Source organism: Halichoerus grypus, chromosome 9 (assembly GCF_964656455.1).
Source record: "Halichoerus grypus chromosome 9, mHalGry1.hap1.1, whole genome shotgun sequence".
Lineage (NCBI taxonomy): Eukaryota > Metazoa > Chordata > Mammalia > Carnivora > Phocidae > Halichoerus > Halichoerus grypus.
In genome coordinates this window covers 7,025,016-7,042,190 of record NC_135720.1, presented here as the reverse complement: position 1 = coordinate 7,042,190, position 17,175 = coordinate 7,025,016, and the positions used below count along the sequence as shown (strand labels likewise).

The window sequence follows — 17,175 nt, the reverse complement described above, 5'->3', positions numbered from 1 at the left end:
TTTTAAAATTAGATAATTGGCGAAAAGTTCCCATTATTCCTTAGGTGTACAAGTGTTGATAGTGGGAAGCCAGCCAATGCCAAGTAGGGGTGGAGGTGAGGCTGGAGAAGGAGCGGGGACAACAAGATACACCTTCAGGAACACCCCATAGTTAAACCACTGTGGAGCAGAACTTATACAAAGGGTTCATGTTTGATAGAACTTCTCTAAGTTTGGGGGTGCCAAGTCCTTGAAAACTATTTCAGAATCTAGAGTGGGGCTGTGATGGACTAAAATTGTGTCCCTCAAACCTCCACGTTGAAAGCCTCAGTACCTCAGAATGTGACAGTATTTGGAGAAGGGCCTTCAACAGGTAACTTAGTTACGGTGAAGCCATGAGGGTGGGTCTCATCAGAGCAATGTTCTCACAGGAAGAGGAGATTAGAACACAGAGAGAGACACCAGGGCTGCAAATGAGCCCCGTAAGACGACCACGTGAAAGGGCAGCAGGAGGGCAGTCGTCCACGAGCCACAGAGGAAACCAAACCTTCTGGTGGCCTGGCTTCCAGAACTTTGAGAAAGTAAGTTTCTGTCACTTAAGTTGCCCAGTAGGTGGTATTTTTTTTTTTATGGCAGCCCTAGCAAACCAATACAGTAGCCAATTTCAAAAGCTCTGTTACTTGTGAACCACAAGAAAGAGCCCTTCCTGGCAGAGGGAGGGGAGGTCAGACAACGTAACTGCTTCCTGAAGCATGTTCCTAGTTTCCACTCCTTTTCACTGCTTTTCATAGTTTCCTTCTGTAAATACACAAGTCCGAGATAAAAGATTTCAAGTAAAGGCTTGTCAAGCAGACAACATAAGAAATACCAACTTTCCCAGGCACCTGGGTGGCTCAGTCAGTTGAGAGTCTTACTCTTCATTTTGGCTCAGGTCACAATCTTGGGCTCCGCACTGGGCGTGAGGCCTGCTTAAGATTCTTTCTCTGCCCCGCCCCTTTCTTTCAAATAAATAAATAAAATCTTAAAAAAAAAGAAATATTAATTTTCCACACTCTGAGGTAGTAGAACATATAAGATGCCCTGGAAGGCATTCAGATTTTACTGGAAATATGTGACATAATTTCTTGGTCCAGATATTATATATTTATTTCCATCTTGACATTAGAATATTAAACCACTCCTCCTCCTTGCTAAATGGGTATGCATTTAAAACACTAAATTGTTTCACTGTCCTGCTTAGGAACCAAATGATATCAACTCTCATGAATATGTAAATCAACCCCTCTAAGCACATTATTAATTATTTCAAAGATAGTTGGAGGTCACCAGCTCATAGCAATTTCTATGCATGAGGTCTCATTAATACAAGACATCACACAGTAAGGAAGAATAAAGTTTTATAACAGTTACTTCATGCGTGTGTGTGTGTGTGTGTGTGTGTGTGTGTGTGCGTGGCCAAAGTAGCCTACAGAACTGAACACAGCACCAGCGGACACTGAGGCTAGCACTGTGGATGATGATGGAGAGGGGGCAAGTCACAAAGGAAAACAACAGCTGTCTGAATCAGGAACCACAGACTCAAAATCCAAAGAAATTTCTGTCTCAAATAGACTTAAGTTTTCTTGACCAAGAGGGCCACAAATGGCCCTGATTTCTTCAGAATGAAACTGTGGCTTGAAGAGCACCCTTCTCACTTCCTGAGACACTAGAGAGCACACAGAGGGTTTGGTCCCTGCATCCATGACACTAGACACTGCTGGGAGCCTCTTTGGCAGCTCTCATCAGCTTTCTCGGTGGTTCTCAGCAACCGAAAGGCTCTGATCTAAACCGCGGGACAGCTGAGCTACAACCGCCAAAAACTGTGATGCAAAGCTGGTGACAGTGGTACACGGAATTACTGACAAACGAAGGACAAGATTTAACAGAGCGAGCTGTGCTTTTTACAGTTCATGATATGGATAGAAGACTCTTATTCTCACCAAATTGCGATAAAATTGATCCTACTCGCCCAAGTAACTCTTCAGGGTCCCCGTTATTATTTACTTTTATACCTCTGATTGCGAACTCAGAATTTATCTGGTGAAAAAGAGAATAAAAAACTGCTCACAGGGGATAGCAACTGAGATAAGGAAGATAAACATAAACACAGCCACTACCTAGTGTGGTTAACAAAATATATATAACAAAGAGAAGAATGAAAATCCTGAATATTGGAACACTCGGCACATGTATTCAGGGTTTTCTGACGAGGGGTATAACTGGAATTTAGATGCTTCTGGTGAAGGAAATTTGGCAAAACCTTTCAAGCATCCACTTGAAAGTTAAAAGTAGGCAATTATCTGTCATTTTTAGGGATGTGTGTCCACAGGGGGTGACGCTATGAGGAAAAGCAAGGAAATGAGTAGATGAGAGAAGTCAAGATAATAGTTGCATCTCTCCTGGGCAGGAGAGAGGAGGCTGTGACAGGGGAGGATACCTCAAGGCTTCTGGGATGCTGGTGGTACTAGTTTTCTTGATCTGGGAGGTGGTCCCAGAGGTTCCCTATAATCGTAGAAATCTATAACAATACAAATTGGGGGTAAGCACTGTTGCGTATGCATAAGATGCCTCACAATAAATTTAAGAATACATCAAGTCATTTAAACTGATATACTTAAAAGTCAATTAATATTCTATTGACATGATTATAATCCTTTGAGCCTCAGAAGAGCATCCTCTGGACTAATAATGCCAAGTGCACAGCCTCAAAAGTTGGGCTGACTGCCAATATGGCCAGGGAGAGGGATTTGGATCATACCTTTTAATAAAAAGAAGAAGAAAGCCTAAAGACGGCTGTTTTGAACAACTCTTGTCACTATCTTAAGCACTTACAGTCATTTTTCTAGAACTCTTTGGATAAATAATAAATTTGTACTTAAAAATAGTTTGCTTTTACCCCTATAAAACAAAGGTAGAATGCTCTTCTTAACAGTGCGAGGTGGAAGTAGGTGGAAAGAAATTATTTTTGCTTTCTCTGCTGGCTATTGAAAGCATTCCCACCTTACTTCTGTTTTCTAAAATGTTATTTTATTTTTAACCACTTAATAAGATGCAAGAGAAGATGAAAGGCAGCTTGGAAAGTAAAAACTCAAGCAAAGTAAGAATCAAGGGCATAGTTTCCTTGGACATGGGGTTCCTCCTAAAGATAAAGGAAGCAATCCTGCTGGTGCCATTTCCAGTCGGTGTATAGAATCCCTTCATCTGTATAACACCAAAGACATACGCAGCAAACAAATGCAGAAGTCCATTGTCCTCGGTGAAGTAGGCATTTCCAAGGTCAAAGAGAAGACACTGCCTGCTGATCTAGCTAGAGTGAGCTCTTGAACACCATCAATTCCGTCTACAGCTCTTTTTCTGGCCCTTATCCATAGACCAGTCACTCCTTAAAATAAAGCTACCTTGACTGAGTGTTATTGCTGTTGCAGGAGGGGAGAGGAAAGCGGAAGAAAAAATCGTTCAGTAATTGTACATTTCACCATACTCTCCACCAGCATTAGAGACTGCTATGTGTTGGCAGTCCTGTTTGCTTTTCCTTCTGGGCACTCAGCCAGACCATGTTCCCCCATTCCCCTACATGCATGCACACACACACACACACACACACACACACACACACACACACCCCTCATGTGCTCAGGTGGGGCTGTGGGGTCCAGTTCTGGTAGAAGGAACGTGGAAAGAGATGATGTGCTCCATCTCCATACCTGGTCTCTACAAACTCCAGCATGATGCTCACCCCCTCTGTGCCTCTGCCAGCCAGCCTGGATGAAGAGGATCCAGTGGGGATTCAGAGGCCTCTGGGGATGACAGAAGCACTAGATGGCAGAACTCAGAATCTGAGTCGTGGAATGATGCCATGGGGCAGAGGTGTCAGATCCAACCCACCCTGGATCAGGACATGAGTGGCAACAAACCTTGATTCTGTGATTTCGGTGTTGCTTTAAAAAAGTTATACTACGGGGGCACCTGGGTGGCTCAGTCGTTGGGCGTCTGCCTTCGGCTCAGGTCATGATCCTAGGGTCCTGGGATCAAGCCCCACATCGGGCTCCCTGCTCAGTGGGAAGCCTGCTTCTCCCTCTCCCACTCCCCTTGCTTGTCTTCCCTCTCTCGCTGTGTCTCTCTCTGTCAAATAAATAAATAAAATCTTTAAAAAAAAAAAAAGTTATACTACGATCCTGACTTTAATACATCCAGATCAAAGGAAAACTGTCAAAATTGCTAAATTGCCAACCCCCCACCAAAAAAAAAAAACCTGATCAGAAGTTTGGCATTAATCTCAGAAAATTAGTAAACTTGATTTAATTTCAATTAATTTTGAGGCAGAAAGAAGATCAGGTTTGGATTGCAAGCTTGTCAGCTTCCTAAATCCTGGTGCTGCCATTTTCATGGTCTCTATCACAATTACTCAAGATCTAGGAGCTAGGAAGAGAATAAGCTATATATTTCAGAGTTAGACATAGAATATGTGTGTAAATAGGTTTCTATGGAGCTTATTGCTATTTTAAAGCTCATATTATAGATTGCCAAATTGCTTTTTATAAATAGATGATTTTATATTTTTACCTGTTCTGAATGTGTGTCCATCCCACATTATATTTTATGCTTTCAATCAGCAATTATTTAGTAACTATGTTAAACTTTTAATGTGTATTGATTTTGTGCATATCTTCTTTGGTGACCCATCTTTTAATTTATTTCCCTACTTTTCAATGTGGTTTTAGGAATTATGTTGACTTGATTATTTGTGTGTATTTGGAAGAGTAATACTCAAAAGCCAAAAAAAATTATTTTGGGTTTTATGATTAGCTCCCTCAACAGCTGTCCAGAAACCAGTCCTCTTGACTGTGTAGACATCAAGAAGGGCTCTGGATCTCAAAAGGACCAGGACTATCTGCCTTGTGCTTAATGTTGCCCACAAAGATGCTAAGGACCCTAATAGACTGCAGTTGGTGAGCGGACATATTAGGTAGAAAGGAAATGTCATTCTAAGTTATATGAAAATTGGAATTTTACAAAATGTGATCTGGGAAGAGAAGAGTAAATAAAACAAAAATGCAAACCACTGAGGACAGAGGAGGGGATGCACCTGGATGGGACCAGTGGCCATGGCAATGGCATGTCACAGAAAAATGAGGAACTATTCCCTTGGACACCCCAAGGCTACAGGAAATTTGTGTTGCCAGGGCTTATAATGGACTGGAGGTAAATCCGTTCTACATAGTCTTCATCATATAATTCTAGAGCAGCATTCTAAAATAAATCAACCTAAATTAATGAAGCTCCATCAAATTGTGTGAGTGACAGTCTTAAGAGCACATACAGACAGTGCTTTGGCATTTCAGAATAATTTCCAGATGGAATTCTCATTATAGCAGGTACAGAAAAAAGACAGCAAATATTTCAAAATAATGATGAAGTTTCTCCCAAAGCCCATAGCTTCATGCAAGAGTTTCTCAGAGGCTCTGGAAATAGGCCATTTTGGCTGTGTTTGCTGATCTTATTTTCAACTCCAACAACGTTTACTGAAAAACCTACGCTGGCTAGCAAATCAAATCGCTCATGGGCAAAATAGGCAAGGGCAGAGGGAGTAATTTTGTACTTATTAATGCTACAGTCTCCCACTGAAAATACCATATTGCTTGTAGAATGCTTGCCCCCTCAGTAGTCCCAAATTCTTAAACCTGGGGTCTCTAACAAATACTGGGGGCCATCCCAGAGGTTCTTTTAATTGGCCCGAGGCATGGCCTGGGCATCAGGATTTTTTTACAACTTCCATCTTACTGAAATGTACATCTAGGGTTGAGAACCACTGCCTAGAGAGAAGCAAGGTGGGAGAGTAGAGAGAATGTGGAGCTTTGGAGCCCACCACAGCTGCATGGAAACCTTGGCTCTATTCTTCCCGTGGTCCTGGGCACTTTTGTATTAAGGCTTTACTTCTTCCTCTGTGAAATTAGAACAGTTCTTACTTTCAAGTTTACTGTTGGTTTAAATATGGAAAAAGTGCTAGAAAATTAGATACTCTTGACATTCTTTTCCATAGAACTTCCAAAAGTCTCGTACTTTAACTGTGGAATATAGGCTTCTCTATTCATATAGTGATTAAGAACACACATTCTAAGAACACACATTCATATAGTGATTAAGAACTAGTTGGCACTGATCACCAGCTCTGTGATTTGTTAGCTGTAATATCCTGTGTACTTTAATTAGCTCCTGTGAGCCTCAAGTGCTTCATCTATAAAAGTAGAATGACAACATCCATTCCAGTGGGTCTTTGGGGGATTAAATGGATGTATATATGTAAGCACTCAGAGTGGTGCCTTATGGACAGTAAGTACCTGGTAACAGCCCTAATCATTACTTACTTTTTACTCTCAGGGAAATACAATTTGGCACCCCATTCTTACAAAGCGTAACAAAATTTCTGGTCAAATGAGAAGCTCACACAAAGGTATCAGGGTTTGTACCTGAAAGGGTTTTAAACCAGTTTTAATTGTTCAACATCAAAATTATGACAATGAAAAAGGACGATTCATTGCTTACCATCCGTACCTTGAATGATGTATATATCTGAAACTGAGTTTTGAAGGGGTTTAGTTTAATGATCTTGAAAGAGGCTTGAAAGACTAGATTATAGGAAAAAAAAGAACACTTATGATTTGGTGGTGAGAGGTATTAGACATTTATATAGAAATGGTGAATTTACACAAACACCGTTTAGCAAGACATTGGGTATGTGGGTCATTTAGCAATAGAAATAAATGCTCTATCTAGCCTTTTTTGTGGCTTCCACAGGGCCAGTGTAGTTTGAAAAACAGTTTGCTAATTCTACTTATAGCTTCTATTCTTTTATGTAAGGTTTGTAGTCCCAGAAAGCTGATGTCATTTTTTTTCCCCTCATAATGTCACCATTCAAATATGAGGGAATGGTTTGTTTCCCAGGCTCTGGAGCTAGTAAGTGATAGATTTGGGGGAGAGGCTGTTTTGTATGGACTGGCGGAGGGTAAGGTTAAACAGCTGCATTGAACTCAAGGAGTAGAAGAGCATCTTCAACAGTGCTATGCATGAGATATGGACACCTGTTTCCTGTTAGTTTCGAAAAGTATCCATTTCACCTTAGCAGGTGAATCCACTCTAGTTGGTGAGCATCAAAAAGTCCTTTGGCCTGTGCCAAAGTAGGAACACAATCACCAAGCAAATTCAAATACGTATTTACTGATGAATCTGCCCTATTTATAATTTCATGCAGACCCTTGAGGTCAGAAAAGTCAAGGAGTGACTTAAAGTTGTGGATTCCAGTGCCAGAGTAACCTCTTGTGGTTATAGATTAACTCTGTCTTTGAAAGGAAGTGGTGGCTTTAGGAATACAATGCCCCTTGATTATCTAAATAAATCTTGCTTTAATTTTCTCCGAAAAACTGTAATCCAAAAATGGCTAGCAGCTACTACGGGGGTCTGAAACCATTTGGCTGGACATTTAAACTGCCATGGTGGAAAGATAAATGGACAACTCTTCAGAGAAATCAACAATATTCAGTCAGGCTAAACCAATGGACAATAAAAGAATACACACACACACACACAAGCTAAGCTTCCCAAACACTTCTAATCCTTCAAAAACCAAAGATAAAGATAATACTGGGGCCTTTGAGATCCAGGCTTTCTATAGAAGACTGCTGACGTCAGGCAAGAGCCATCAAGGAAATGTTCTACTGAACCATGATCAATGTGACCAGCAAACACACCTTCTTTGCTGAATGGATCTGGCATAGAATGTGAGTCTTGCTGGAGTAATAACAAGCTGACTTTGCAATACAGTTTTAGTTCCATTAAGGAATTAGCCAGTATTTTTGCTTTTTATACATAGTATTAAGTTTTATTTATAAGATTTATAGACATTGATATAACCTTTTATCCCCACTGATATAACACTTTAATTAACCCCACCATGAAAGAGGGCTGTGCCATGGAAATAGTATGAGTTCAATCATCTTGTTCCTGATAGTCTGCTATTTTTATCTATAGTTTGAAAAGCCTTGATTTTCTATTTCTATTTCTGTTTTTTTTTCTAGTTTATTTTTATGTGTCTTGTTCTATGCTCCATGAATCAAGGCAAAGTCACATAAGCCAGATATACGGGTAGGTGAATAATGCTTGGTAAATGCTTGCTTTATGTATTGAATTATAGTAAACACCAACCTACAGTTAAAGAATGCCTGAGTATATGTTCCTCTATGAATATACACATATATGCACAAATAAATTTCATATACTGTCTGTAGGAACACATGCTTACAGAACAACCAAAATAACAAAAACCAATATTCATTATGTGCTTACTGTCTTCAGCATTCAACACAAAGGCACTTTATATGGCATTATTTTAATTCACCCACATAACAATGTATAAATAGGTGCTATTGTAGTGTCTCCATTTTACCTTAAAACGAAACCAAGACCTATGAAGGATAAGTAACTTGCCCTTTATTACAAAGGGGGTGAGTCTCAGAGCCAGGATTTGAACTCAGCTTCTCTGATTCTCTGTGTATACCCCAGGATATGTACAAAATTATTCATTGGTTTATGGGGAGGTAACATTAGAGCTAACATAGGTTTTATTTAAAATATGGGGCACCTGGATGGCCCAGTCGGTTAGCAGCCTACTCTGGATTTCTGCTCAGGTCTGATCTCAGGGTGGTGAGATCAAGCCCTGCATCATCAGGCTCTGCGCTCAGCGGGGAGTCGGAGCCTGCTTGAAATTCCCTCCCTCTCCTTCTGCCCCTCCCCCTTCTTCTGTGCACACTCTGTCTCTAGAATAAATAAATATATATTAAAAAAATAAAATAAAAAATAAAATATGAAAAAATTAGTCTTCTGAGATCAGACGAGATTGGGCACGTTCAGGGTGGGATGGCAAAGGCTTAACGTACAGGCTGATGTCGGAACTTACTGGATGCTGGTATGCATATCAGATACATTACGTAATAAACTGCAAAGGGGGCAGCCTGAGGGGGCAGTGGGAGTCTTAAAACACAGTCTCTTAGAGAGTCTCTGGTGAGAAAGGATTCAAGACAATCCAGTTTGTTTTTTACTTAATAAAAAAAATTCTGTAATAACATTTGAAAGCCTCTTTTCACATAATATGAGGAATACTTCTAATTCGGGCCACAGTTAAAAAACGGCTAAATAATACATGACAATATTGTGACAAACTGAATTGTATACCTTTGAAGATATCTATTAAAACACTGTTGAAGATTTAAAGAAACAAGTATCAAAATGAATTATACAGTGTAGAAAGTTTACTACACAGTTGAAAGTCAGTAGGTTATTTTTAACTCATCTCAGCTTGTGGTTATTTGCTACATACTTTTTTCCTGGTTTCCAAAGTTTATTAAAAATCAAAGAAGAGAAAAACTTTACATGAAAATATGTCAATTTTAGTTTCCATGTATTGCACACTTACACACAGATACACACATACACACACACACACACAAATCAAGATGATATTGTTTAGCTCATCTTGTAGTGTGTGACCGCAGTGGTGGCCAGGCCAATTCACTCGGGTCACCATGACGGGGATGGACCATGGCACCTGTGTCTGTGAACTGAGCTTTAAATTGCACACCCCAGGACACTCGCCCCACGGTGTTTCCTTAATTTAGGGTGACAGTCACCATTGATAATGTGTGGAGATTAGCACAGGCCTATGTATCAGTTTTTATTTCTTGATCAACAGATTCACAATTTAAGTGTCTTTAAATATTTTTTAAATATTTAAATATTTCTTTAAATATTTCCATCACCAGGAACTGCAGACAACAATGGGCTACTCTATTCTGGACAGATTCTCTTTTAATAACCAAATACACAAATATGCAGCTTTCTCCTTCTTGTCGTTAAATATTAAAAGAAAGAGGTGTCAGGAAAGGTAAGTTCTTGGTAGCAAGTGGCATTCTAAACAATTAAAGCAAGGTTTTATGGAGGATTATGTTTAAATAACCAGCAGTGAAGTAGGTACAGTCACAAAGAGTATTTAAAAGGATTCCAAAGAAAAAATAAAAGGTAGCAAGAATCACAAGAAAAACCTGGAACAACCTGTTGTACTAGAAAGCCTGGCTAATGTGTACAAGGGGAGTCACTATACTTTTTTTTTTTTTGTATGTTTGAAATTTCCTAGAATTCAAAAGGTTTAAAATTTAAAAATAAGTGAGAAATAAACTGATTTTTAAAAGTGCCCTGAGTATGAAGAGAAGATATGAAAATGGATATTTAGAAATGTTTCCATGTTATATGGTTTTGCGAAAAAGAGAGTTTATCAGTACAAAATTACCACATGAAAAACATTAAAAACAGAATCTTTCAACCTGCAAGTAAATGTTTCACTAACTTTTGAATGCTTTTGTTAAAAATATAAAAGCACAATACCATCCAGTGAGTTTTCCTTAACAATATATTGACACATATACTACGTGAATCTTAATTAAAAACATTGCATTATTGGCATATGCAGTTGAAAAATGAGTGTCATAATTTACAAAGTCAACCATGCAATTAGCTTCTTCCATTTGGAAATGTGAAATAATTTTGAGGTGTATTTTTCAGCTTTGATCAACATTAAAACTAAGTATTACAAATAAGTATTGCAATAAATTAAACTTAAAACCTGACCACTGAATCAAGGAACCACATAGTTTCAAATCACAATTCTCAACAGTGAAGCGTATTTACTCACGCTGCAATCATTAAATATATATATTTATAATAAGGTAGGGACCCCCATCGCACTCCATATATAAAAAAATAATTCAAAATGTATCAATGACCTAAGCATAAGAGCTAGTTAGAGGAAAACATGGGGATAATTCTTCATGACCTTGGGTTTGGCAACACATTCTTACCTTTGATACCAAAAACACAAGCAATAAAAGAAAAAATGGATAAATTGGACCTCATCAAAATTAAAAACCTTTGTGTATCAAAGGACATTATCATGAAAGTAAAAAGACAACCTATAGAATAGGAAAAGTGTTTGCAAATCACATACCTGACAAGTGTCTAGTATCCAGAATACATAAAGAATTCTTACAACTCAACAACAAGATAAACAACCCAATTAAAAAACAGGCAAAGGACCTGAAGAGATATTTCTCCAAACAGATTTGCAAATGGAAAATAAGCATATGAGAAAATATTCCACATCATTGATCATTAAGGAAATGCAGATCAAAACCACAATGATATGCCACTTCAGACTTAATAGGATGGCTATTAAAAACCAAACAGAACAAAACAGGAAAATAACAAGTGTTGGAGAGGATACAGAGAAATAAAAAGCCTTATAAGCTACTGGTAGGAATGCAAAATGGTGCGGCAGCTATGGAAAATAGTTTGGTAGTTCCTTGCAAGGTTAAACATAGAATTATCATATGACCCAGCAATTGCACTCCTAGGTACACATCTAATAGAAATGAAAACATATATCTCCACAGAAACAAGTACACAAATGTTTACAGCAGCATTATTCATAAGAGCCAAAAGTTGGAAACAACACAAATGTCCATTGGCGAATAAACGGGTAAGCAGATTGTGGTATGTCTATATAGTGGAATATTATTCAGTCATAAAAAGGCATGAAGGTACAGGCCATGACTTGGATGAACTTCAAAAAAATTATGTGAAGTGAAACAAGGAGGACACAAAAGGTCACATATTGTATGATTCCTTTTATAGGAAGGATCTAGAATTGATAAATCCATAGAGGCAGACCCTAGTGGTTTCCAGGAGATGGCGGCAAGGAGAAATTGGGAGTGACTATTAATGAAGGTGGGGTAATGAACTTTTTCTGGGGTAATGACAGTTTTGAAACTAAATAGAGGTGATGGTCATTGCATAACATTGTGAAAGCATGAAATTCCACTGAATTGTACACTTTAAATGGTTAGTGGTATGTTATGTAAATTTCACCTCAATTAAAAAAACACACGTAACAATAGCAGTATAATACAAATAAAGAATATTGTGCAATGTTAAAAGATAAAATAATTTTAAATATTAAATATTTCAGCTTTATCTTCTTTCATTTCTTTTTAAATATATATTCTTTCATATACATGTGTATGTGCTCAAAATTTTTAGAGACTAAGGTAACAATTTAGAAATCTGGATAGTGCTACTCTAGATCCAGGGTAATCTATAACTTGCAGGGTGAATCCATAGACATATTTAGTGTGCATTGGCTGAATAATATTTTAAAATTTGTTTTCCATACTTTTGTGCACGTGATGCATTTTCTAGTCCAACATAATTCCTTCATACCTTAGGGTTTTATATTTTTTGTGATCCAAACATTGTTTCTTTCTCAACAGGGATCAAATAGGTATTTGACTTTTCAACCCTTCAGCCAGGGATTGAATTTATCTGAGATGGTTTTGCATCAACAATTCTTCTGTTCTTAATCAGCATTAAAAATGGAGTAAAAAAAAAGTGCCAGACTTACCCACACAGGGCAGGGAGTAGCCAAGCTGAGGGTCATGGATAAACTGCCGGTCATTAAGTCTTGTCACACAGTATAAGTAGAAACAGTCTAAGCAAATCACGTGGCGGTGGTTGCACTGAAAAACCAGGACAGGGCTCCTGCACAGAAAAAGAAAGACATTTCCTTTAGTACTTCTAAGGGTGGAAAGGCATCAGGTGCTTTAGGGCACTTTGTAATCATGTTGGGTTGCTTAGGGCATGCCCTGTGTAAAGACCTGCACCGCTCATTATTGAGCACATATCCATCAAAGCTACATCTTAAAAATTGGATGCACTTCATTAATTATCTAAAACATTGATTTTCCTAAATTTATATTTTTATATTAACATATTTACCAATCAGCTGTTTAAACCCGAGCTCAGATATAACCTCTTTGTCAGTCTTCTAGAAGCCTCATAATTTGCAATTAACCCACGAATCACCCCATACATTTACATATATTTTTACTGATCCATAATGACATCATAGTATTGGTATGTTTCTCCTCTTACAGACTATGATCTCTTTGAAAGTAGATACTGTGCTTACTTTACATTGATATTCTTGTAGTACCAGGCATTGTAAGGTTTTAAATAAATGTTCCTTGAATTTAATTTTAATGATATATAAAATCTGAACTTCCCTAAAGCCATAAGAAAAACTACTGTTGTACCAAAATAGGTATGTTGAACACTCATATTTCATTGGCAAGCGGAAGAGTAGAATTCCGAAATAAAAATTATCTAGCAGATTCTTTTCTGTAAGATTTTGTCTATTGTGTTACTCCTACCCCTTCCAAATATCCAATTTATTAAATTATTAGAGCTTACTAATAAATTGACATATATAAGTTCTAAAAATTTTATATTCCCTTAAAATGCCTTATAGGAAAAAAAAATCCCCCAAATAACCGTGTATTTTTGCTAGCAAATGAACCACATGATTTTATGACCCAAAAAAAGGAGACAAACTGAATATATTAATTTCACATCAGCCCCAAGGCCACTTTAATAGTAAGAAAATCATTGGAGCTTATCTAGATAAACTTATTCTCTGTATAATGAAACAAAATACAAAATATGTTTTTATTTCATACATGATTCTTAAAAGATAGAAGAGCTCTTTAAAAGCCCTCCCCCAGAAAAAAAAGAAACTGATATTGAACATTAATATTAGTAGAATACAACTGCTTAACAATTAAAAGGTTTTCAAAATTCTGCTTTCCCACTCATTTCAAAGCAGTATCTAATACAAAACAAAACGAAAAAAAAATAACTCAGTATTTTAATGGCATGGGTCTATAGGGTAATGGTCAATTTAAGCTGAGCAAGAGTGTCCCTAAATGTTTTTATGTGCTTGTTTCTCATCTCTGAACCCACCGAAGTCCTTTCAGGGCCATCATTCCCATTTCCAGAGCCTTTTTCAATTAGGCATTGACTGTGTTCTGAACTTTCAACACTTCCCTTCTAATAATGTTCTGCTTGAAGACGATAAAATATAACACTGTCCCATTTCTATCCCAAGTCACACACACACGCACAAGGGCACACGTACCTTATTCACTCTGGGTGACCCTACCAAACTGCCGTATTCTACCTTCTCCTCAGAGCTAAGTTCTGCGAAATATATTCTCCATTCTGGTTTTAGCAACATGGTCGACTAAGCCTTTAGAGATCTCTAATCTGCTATCAACACAGGGAAACACTGGAGAAAATATTAGAACATTTATAAAAATGTTCTTATATGTAAGAAGGTTAAAAAGAAAGCTTAGCAATTACTTTGCAGAAGAAATAAAAAGAAAACTCAGAAAGCCAGAGCAGTCAGCCCATGAACTACTGCCACGGTGTCCCAGAGAGACATGAAGGCACATGGTTGTGCAGCCATTGGCCCAGCAAGCGTGTTCTTTCATGTATGGACAACACTACACGTTTATGGTTTGGCCCTTCAGCTAAAATATGGTCCGGAAGAACCTTAGACCATGGAGACAACCCACAGAACATCAATTATTCTACTCTACTGATGACATCCCTCTATTTAGAACAGATTAGAAAGAAACGGTAATTATGCGAGAGGCCATGGTGTGAGGGTAGCCTATGCAGATCCAGGGGCCCCCACATTAGGAAAGGTTTGAGAGGCCCAATGTTTGGGTCATGGAGGGACGCACTCAACAAAGTAAAGGACACCGTAGTCCATCTGTCCTCCCTCCACTACACACACACACACACACACACACACACACACACACACACACACACACACACACAGATACGGCAGCACAAGGCAATCACAGGCCCTGTGGAAACACAGGCTCTGGTTCCCACAGAGTGAAGCACATCCTCGTGGGGACACAGGAGTCGTCCTACTGAACATTTAGCGGCAGCCTCACCAGTTCACTTCCGCCTCCTTGAACTGAGATCTAGGTGAGAAGGCAAACTGGCCAAGCTGACAGGACTACTTGATCATAATCATCGGGATGGCAAGAGTGGCTGCTGCACACGGGAGCGGGGAGAATTCACATGGCATCTGGCTGGTGCACGGGGACATCTCGTGGCGCTCCCCTCTGGAATTTTAATGCAAATGGACAAGGCAGCAGTGAAGGCAGCATTGAGAAGTGCATGGTGACCAGGACCTGAGAGCCCTTATGATTTACCCGTTGCAGCAGCTAACACCAGTGACCCTTATTATTAAAAAAAAATACTAGACATCAAAAAGGGCTTTAGAGCAAGTTTACCTGGAAAGTGGGTGAAATGAAAAGCAGGTAACAGCAGTTTACCAAAAAGCCAGAAGTAAAGGGCACAGGGCCCAAGAGATAAAAATGTGTTCAGCACTGGAAGTAAGGACAGAGGATCACATAAGTCCCTTGAAGGAGGGCTCCTTCCTAGACACAGGGTACGTAGTGCAACCATGAGAAGCTAGAGTGTCAGTGACAGGAGAAACCACATGCTTGTTTCTACACGTCCGCTTTGGAAAAGAAAGAAACTTAAAAGCCTTGCCGGGCGTTGCAAGTATAGATAAGTCACTCGGGAATTCTCACCATCCATCACTATCCATATGCGGTGAATTTAAATATACACACACAGACTGAGATACGCAGGGATATAAAATAAACATGTAGAAAAAATATGTATGTTGATGATACATAGATATGTTACAGATATAGATGTAGCTAGTATGTGCATATATTCACATAGAATTAGCAGTCTGTTGGATTTCTTGAAACAGTTTTGAGATAAGATTGCTCATCTGTTATTAAGAATATTTAGAGTATTTAGGAGAAAGGCGACGGATAAGCATGATAGCCATAGAAACATTATTGGATTAATCATCTGAATCATCTGAGAAAATGAGTGAGAATTATTTCATGGCTGGAGGGACCACATAATTAACTTCCTAAGCACTAGGTAAGAGGAAGGCAGGAAAAACTAGGATTTATGATCACTACTTTGGGTTGGGTACCTTGCTAGGAGCTTCACAGACGTTATTCCATTGCAGCCTCCTAAAGTAAAGTGCCCCTGCTCTGCCCACGTCCTGTTCCTCACTCTGCCTCCAGCTGACTTCCAGTTCTTTTACTCCTGGGCTCTTACTCCTTGTCACCCATTCTTCAGTATCATACTAGCCTTCATATTCAAATCAAAATTCCAAATTGCCAGGTCCAGTTCAAGACAAGACCTCTAAGGAACTTGCCCTGGAGCTCAATTCCTCACTGGTTTTTCTCCTTTCTTTATCTCCTCCTCCACAGAGTCTATCCTAATGTGCTTCAGATACTGCCCTCACTTCTATTCCGACTGTTTCAGAAATGGCTCTCGTAGCTCTCAGCATCAAATGAAAAGTCTTGAAGCGACAGAGGCAATACTCGATTAACACTTTCATGACCCACGTCTCACCATATTCGGCGGTGAGCACATGACAATTACGTAATCAACAGTCACTGACCACACCAGTGGCTCAAGGAACAAAATGTTCTTATTTCACAATTTCTCTGCTCCCATCCTTATATTTTTTACTCAGTTACTCACTGAGCATCCACTTGGGCTAAAGTAGGCACTTAATAAACACATGTGGAATACAGCAGCATTGTTAAGTGCTGTAAGCATTGGGAAAAACACAACACTGTCGGAGGCCACAGTCTGGGGACACAACATGTGTGTGGAACCGGTATTAAAAGGAGGCCTATGTGGTCATCAAACTCTGGTGCCACAGAAAGTTAGGACAGCACAGAAGTATGCATCAAGGTTAGGGAACCTGAGCTGAATTTAAGGGGATGGAGGATCAACACGGGGTCCCTGGAGACAAATGTGGTTTCTGGGCAGGGCAGGAAACACAGACGTGAGAAAGAATTCTTGGAACAGAAAAGCTATCAGTTCAGCTGCCTGAGACGGTGTATCAGGAAAAGAGAAGAGATGGAAAGGTTCAGGGACAGTTGCAGGGTGATGTGAGGAAACAGGCCTCTAGGTCATGGGATTCACTGAGGCTTCTAAGGATGGGAAGGGAGTGATGTTTTAGGAAGTTTAATTCTGAGGCACATGTGGAGGAGAACAAGCTGGAGGGTGTGAGAACTATTTGGAGGTCATTTTAATAACTCAGGCATGAGTTACTAAGGAAGCAGACTGCGGTGTGCAGGCGGTTCTAGAAATGGA

General features: G+C 39.1%; 1 protein-coding gene across 4 annotated transcripts in view; it reads right to left on the bottom strand.

Annotated features, from left to right (window-relative positions):
- The window catches only part of PRKN (parkin RBR E3 ubiquitin protein ligase), a 1,297,079-nt gene that overhangs the window by 406,078 nt on the left and 873,826 nt on the right, over positions 1-17,175 (bottom strand). For all 4 annotated transcript variants that reach the window (XR_013441028.1, XM_078054494.1, XM_078054492.1 and 1 more), the window contains exon 7: positions 12,521-12,657. Coding sequence is in view for 3 of the 4 variants with exons in the window: in XM_078054494.1 (XP_077910620.1) it covers positions 12,521-12,657 (137 nt within the window). In the remaining variant the exon portion in view is untranslated. The remainder of the gene's footprint in view (positions 1-12,520; positions 12,658-17,175) is intronic.